Below are 7,190 nucleotides of genomic sequence, written 5' to 3'. Positions count from 1 at the left end.
TTGGTTGTAGGTCTATCCAATTGAGTGCAGAGGCATTTTTTTTTCCTGGTTCGTTCGAAACACGCCCCATAATCACAGCTCTATGGAGCAGCATCAGACTCATTCTGACTAGAATTGAGTAGGACTACGTCAGACTAGTACCGTAGTACTGTGGACCAACGACGGGAGGCGAGGAACCATGCTAGGATGATGTGTATGTGATCGTAAGAACCAAGCTCGGCACGTTTAAATTATCGAAGCTCGGTCCAAACTCAGCACAGATCGGTTTCAGATGGGTAGTGGAAATGGGAATAAAGTATTACTCAACAAAAGACATGCTTTAAAACCTCTGGTTTGTGTGTTTGTCTCAGTAAATTGTTGAATCGAATATAAAAGATGGGCTCTGAAATGTTGAAGCATGCTCCCGCATCATGACTGTATTGCTTAGTAAGCTGCTGAATCTCATCAACAACAGCAGAAATCCCCTCAGCCAATACTTGTGTGTTTCTCCTGATAGTCTTGCACCTGCTGTCCCGACTCGTGTCAACGTGTGCGTGTGCTTGACTGTGCGTGACCAGATCAGTCACAATATTGAACATCTAAGTGAAAAACGGCTCAGAAACATCAATGTTCTTGTCATCTTTGATTATCATTTCCCCAGATCCGTTCAGCAGCGACCCGGGTTCGATAATTACATAACGTTAATGCCACAAGATTATGCAAGAAGCGTCTGAAAGGCCATCGGCAGGCTAATCCATTAACACCACATAAGAACCGCCGGGAGCTGACATTAGAGTTTATGAAGCGTTTCCTCCGCTGAGAGGCTGTTCTACAGCAGCAGATTGATGAACACTTTGTGTTTGTTGAAAAGGAAGCGCTGATGAAGCTTTCCCACCGGGAGCGTCAGATCACACTGTGTCTTAGAGAGCTTAGAAGTTAAAATAATGTTTTGGCTTTAATCAATCGAAAGCCGCATTTTAAACTTTATTCCGGCAGCAGCAAGTGGGGGAGGGGGTCAGATAGAGGTAAAAAAAAGACAGATATCTAGAAAAAAACAAAAGCATTTCTGCTGTTTGTTACCATTTATTGGCCCATTAAGGTTTTAGTTATTTTACCTTTTTTCCTTCCTAAACTGAATCTAAAGATGACTTACTGTTGACAAAAGTAATCTGAGAGACGATACTATAGAAAAAGTACGGAAGAGGATTAGGGCCACTGAAAAAAAAAAAGTTAACTGATTTTTTTACTTCAGTTTAACATGGGAAAAAAGTCAGAATTCTGACTTTAATCTCAGAATTCTGACTGAATTCTGACAATAAAAAAAGTCAGAATTCTGAGAAACAAACTCAGAATTCTGAGAAAAAAAGTCAGAATTCTGAGATTAAAGTCAGAATTCTGACTTTTTTCCCATACTATACTGAAATAAAATAAAAAAATCTGTTAACTTTTTTTTTTTTCAGTGGCCCTAATCCTCTTCCGTAAAAAAGCATTAGAAATGACATCTGCAGAATTTAATTAATGTAGTCATATTTAGTTAATAGGAATATTCTGTATTATGGAGCTCATTTGTTAGAAGCACCTTTGGAAATAAACGTTTCTTTCAATAGACGCTCATTTAGGTATCAGATATGTTTATATGAAATATGTTTGATGTAAAATTCTGATATTAAATGTTTTCCTTAGCTTTGAGTGAAAATCATAACGATTAACAGAAAACAAGGCGTGAAAACATCAGGAAATGTGTAATTTATCGATTGAATATGTTTTTCTTGGTGTGTTAAATTATTGAAATAAACATATTGCACAAAAATGATCAAAGAAATAAGCAAATAAGTTTTAGGTCAAGTGTACTTAATTTGAGGAGGAATATAAAATGATTTCCAATGGAATGCATGTTTTTACTCTTAAAATAAGATACTTGGATAATATACACTTGAAATAAGACAATGCAGTTGTTTTTTCTTATTTTAAATGTAAATTATTTTATTAAATGAACAATGTGTCTCATATATCTCCTTAATTCAACAAAAAATGCACTTATGCTAAGAAAAAATTACTCATTCAGATTTACATTGTTTGTAGTGTGGTTACATTTAAATTAACTGAATACGCCTGTAGTGCAATTCAACTTAAATAAAACAGAAAAACAAGAGTTAGGCTTTTATTTCAGATGATTTCAATTTATATGGGAACCTGTTAGTGTTAATATTAATGTTTAGTTGGTATATTAATAGGGACTTCCACATTTCTTTCTAACTCTGGTGTAGAGATGGTGTTAGCATGTGTAAAACGCCTTTTGATTATTTTAGCTTTTATTGCAAAAACATAATTTAAAATTGATTTAGAAAACTGTGATTTAGTATGAATGTTTTTTGTAGTTTAATTAAAAAAATGAACATTTAAGTTTTTTTGTCTAGTTGATTTCTATAAATTTAAATACAGCTTATTATGTTTGTTGAGTATTAAAACCAGGAGCCAAAAAACCTGTTAAAAGGGGAGTTTTTCCTCTCCACTGTCGCTACAAGCATGCTTAGTGTGAGGGATTGCCTTCGAGTCAATGAGTCGATGTAATCAACTGGTTTTCCTTAGATAGAAAACTTTGAATCAATTTGACTGGATGATCTGGTGAACTGTAAAGTGCCTTGAGATGGCGTGTTGTGAATTGGCGCTATAGAAATAAACTGAATTGAAACTGAATTATTTAAAGAGATATTATGTAAGTTTTTACCAAAAAATATCTTTAAAATAGTATTTTTATTTGACCCTTTATGACTAAAACATCGTTTGATGACGCCTCAGTGGTTAAGCTGCGAAGTGTCTATAAGCCTGTAGTATTTTTTGCGAATTTATAATCAGGTTAGAAGTTCCCGGATGTGATGTCAATCGCCTCCACGTTAAATGGATCTGAACCAATAAAAAATTTCTCTCTGTTGGCTAAAAATTTTTTTTTAATTTATTTTTTTTTTATTTTAAGCCTAGATTGTTTTAGTAACATAAAGAAGTTAACATCAGGAATAAACTCACCGACGGCGATGAAGTCCTCCTGCTCCCCGGGTTGGGTGAGGCCGAGCGGCCCGTTGTAGAGCAGCAGCCCGTTGGCCGACTCCGACAGGAACTCCAGGGATATGCGACTCTGGAAGCACGGCTTGATGGCAGGAAACCAGGCGTAACCCTGACCTCCAAAGCTGTGCTTGGTCTGCTGGCATTCCGGCCCGTCAAACATGGGGGGACACATGCATCTGCAGGACAGGGAGGACAGAAGTTAAAAGGAGTGAAATTTATTCCATTATTGTTAGATGGCAAAGAACATGTTTTGTAAATAAAAATTAGAACATTTCATTTTATTGAATTTTTATATTTTTCATTTTTCTTTATATTTGGTATTTTAACATTTTATTTGTAATACAAAAAAATCTGAAAAAAAAAATACTTTTGAAAATATAAAATATCCAGAAATGTGAAAAAACTAGGATATAAATAAATAAAACATAAAACATAATAAAAAATAAGCAAAATAAAAAACAAAACAAAACAAAAAAAACAGAAAATATGCTCTTAGAAGATTTTTTGATTAATACTTTTCAAATTTTACTCTCTTTATTTCATTTTTTTCATTCATACGTAAAAAAAAAAAATTCTATTAATTTTCCATGTTTCTATTTACAAAAATCATTCTTTGTTTGCAACAATAATGGAAGAAAATTCACTTCTTCAATATTATAAATAGCAGAATTGAACATATGAGTTCATCTAATTTAATATAAATTTATGAAGGACTCTAACTGCTAACCCTAAATTCTCTGTTTATTTACCTTCAAAGCTAATTTGATTTCAAAAGCAGGAACTTTGATCTATTGCTGAAATTTTCACATGAAACCATAAATCAAAGGAAACTTACTGTTATTTTTACAAAAAGTTGATATTTCTGTTTACCCAATGCAAATTACTTCCTGCCTTGCTGTAATAAAAAAAAGGCATTTTAAAGACTTGAACTGAAATCAACATGAAAGTTGTAAAGTTTCAAAAGAGAAACCAGCTGGATGAAACATTTCATCTACACTCTATGTATGAAGTTATTTGAGGATTCAAGCGGAGCAGCTGAAGCCGGAGTGAGTTTTATTGCTGCAGATGGAAACTGTCGTCTATCTTCTTAAATTTTTTAACAAATCTGACAGATTTCACTCGACTTATTCGGTTAAAAAAGTGACATTTCTGGCAGCTTCAAGCAGTGATGATAACGGTTTGAGAAGTCTGTTAGCCTCCAAGGACAGCCTTGCTTATAACCAGAGAGATTACATGTGATGCCAAGGTGCTGCAAAATGAGAAGAGGATTTCCTCCAGTTCCTTCCACCTACCGGTATCCCAGTGGTCCATCCTGGCAGGTGCCTCCGTTGAGGCAGGGGCTGATGGGATACGCGGAGCAGGACAGGTGGGTCGCCTCTCGCCCTCTGCAGCCGCAGCGTGTCGTCAAAGAGGCCGACAGAGAAACCAGAGAGGTGTTCCCGGAGTTCAGAACTACGGGGACATGGCTGAACGACACCTCACTGCTGCAGCCGCCGTACGGACTGCAGTCTGTGGACGGACAGTCGTCCACGCCCACCTGGGAGACGGATACACCCAACATGGACTCCAGCTGAGCAGGAGAGAGGTAGGAGGTGATGACAGAATCAGAAATACTTTAATAATTCCAGAGGGAAATTACTTTTGTTACACGCTCCAGTTACAGTTTTATATATATATACACACATCCAACTACCAATATAATAAAGATAAAAAATAAGAATAAAAAGAGATAAAATATATACACATATAGCTCTTCTGTATATATATATATATATGTATGTATATCTATGCATATGTATATCATATTACATATCTATGCAATTAGATTATTATCATTATATTATTCTCTTAAAATTAGACAAAAAACTTATTTAGAAGAGTTTTGGATCAAATGTTAATGTGGGGATTAAGTCATTTAAATGACTGATGACTTGAAAATTTATTCTTATCCTTTGCCTTTTTACCAAATGTTGTCATCTCACAACCACCAACTTTAATGCATTCCTGAGATTAACACGTAAATTTAAAGGGGAAGATGTAAAATTACCGATTTATTAAAGGATTGGCAAGTAGCACCTTCCAATTTATAGATTATATAGATTTGAACTCCTTCAAAATGCAGTATTTAGAAAAGGTAAGAGGTAATAAATGCTTTTTTTTTAAAGACTTTTAAAAGGCAAATCCAGATTCCCTTTAGGAGAGTTGGATTCAAAGTGGCCTTTTATGTAAACAACATGTAAATTATTAAATAAATCTTAAATGAAGACAAATGTGATTTGGTGTAACATTAGAATAACACAATAAAATGTTCAATCACCATCTGTCAAGTCATAGACATTTTCTGAACATATTAGAGAGTTTTAAAGAATGACGGCTTCTAACTTTGATCTCATGTCGAATTGCATAAACAACTTTTGAATTTGCTCCATTTCCCTTAATATTATTTATGCACTTTGGTGACTTCCATCACATTTCTGGTTTTTGTTGTCATTTTCTCTCTCTGTTGCTAAATCCCCCTCCCCCTTTTTTCTTTGCTTGTCATTCAGACTGTTTCTCTTAGTTCCTCTCAAAGAGCCCCCCCCCAAAAAAAATCAAATTTCCCCAGAGTTTCCTGTCTCTGCATTTATTTCTTTTTTTGGTTGTAAAGATCCAGCTGTACTCATTCCAAGTGCTTCATGATCCCTTATGCAGAGCTTCAATTTATGGCTCCAAAATTTAAATATATATTTTGATTTTATTTTTCTTATATTGTATCTTTAGCAATTCTACATCTATAACTGATTTATATATGACTATTAAATATAACATTTCCCCATCAGTTTTTAATTTAGGACACATTTTAATAATGGTGTTTGCTTTATTCTCATATTTATTCATCTTCCTATTGTTGTTGTGACATTTTTCTGTTGCTAAATAATCTTTTTGCCTTTAAGTTGCACCATTATGAACTTATTTGGCCATATCAAAAAACCCCAGATAACTTCAATCAAAATGGCTACTTTTATATTAATGTGTTTTCGAGTAAATTATGTAATGCAGTGGGGATGAGTAGGCAACATATTTGGGACTGTTAATTAAATTTGCATGCTATATTTAACAAATATAGGCAGGAAAACAACCAGTATGTAATATTAGCTAAATTAATTTGTACACACCTTTTATATCTAAGCCCTCACTATAAAGAGTACACCACTGTTTTGATTTTTCTGTGATTGAAATTTTAGTTCAGTTTTCAAACTTCCTATCTGATTTAGTTTTAAATACTGACAGAGTCATCATAGTAGGGGATTTTAACATCAATGCTGAGATTGAAAATGATAGTTTAATGCAGCCTTTAATGTTATTTTAGACGTGATTGGTTTTGTTCAAAATGTCAGTAGTCCCACACATTCTCATCTTCAAACTTTGGACCTTGTTCTGACATGTGGTATTGATTTAAAAATATTCTCACAACCCTGTCTTATCTGACCACATTTTAGAACCTTCAAACTTACTTTAAAATCTTTCCTCTCCTCCAAAAGAAAGCCTTGTTTTAGCAGAATTTTATCAGATAATGAAGTTATATATTTTTACAAATCTGTTCCATGTATTAATCTCATCTGTATCACTAAACAGTACAGCAGAAGGCAACTGTTTCATTTATTCTCTTTTACAAATTGATGATTTTGTTGATGGGGTTCCTTCTTCTCTACTCACTGCTTTAGACAACATAGCCCCTTTGAAAAAGAAGAAGGTTAATAATAGGAGGGTGAAACAAAAAGGACATGAGGAAAACAGGACATGGTAGAGAAACGAGGAGAGTACATGCATAGGAACAGATAAAGTAACATATTTAGCTGGGCCAGTATGGCTAACAGTAAAATAAAATACTGTGGGAAGTGTGGAGAATGACAATAGATAATGAGGAGCAGCTCAGGAAAAAGAGAAACAGCAAGGCTGAGGGAAGAAAACTAGTAAACACAGAGAAACTGAAATACGACTGAACTAAGGGGAAAAGATACACACTAACAAATAATGGAGAAACTAGAAAAGACAGGGAAATGAAAATGGCAACAAAAGGAAATAACAAGTATGGCAACACCTTAAAGGAATAGTACACCCAAAACATGATTAGCCTTCATTTTCTACTCACCCCCATGCTGAACAAC

The 7,190-nt window shown here is 34.3% G+C and overlaps 1 protein-coding gene across 1 annotated transcript in view; it reads right to left on the bottom strand.

Annotated features, from left to right (window-relative positions):
• LOC107081697 (neural-cadherin-like) overlaps positions 1–7,190 on the bottom strand; it is a 239,960-nt gene that overhangs the window by 21,300 nt on the left and 211,470 nt on the right. Inside the window, exons 23-24 of the mRNA XM_015369928.1 lie at positions 4,335–4,612; positions 3,008–3,218 (exon numbers count right to left, since the gene is read on the bottom strand). Coding sequence (XP_015225414.1) covers positions 3,008–3,218; positions 4,335–4,612 — 489 coding nt within the window. The remainder of the gene's footprint in view (positions 1–3,007; positions 3,219–4,334; positions 4,613–7,190) is intronic.

Source organism: Cyprinodon variegatus, unplaced genomic scaffold (assembly GCF_000732505.1).
Source record: "Cyprinodon variegatus isolate N-32 unplaced genomic scaffold, C_variegatus-1.0 Scaffold0, whole genome shotgun sequence".
Taxonomy (NCBI): Eukaryota; Metazoa; Chordata; class Actinopteri; order Cyprinodontiformes; family Cyprinodontidae; genus Cyprinodon; species Cyprinodon variegatus.
This window is presented reverse-complemented; position numbering and strand designations above follow the sequence as displayed.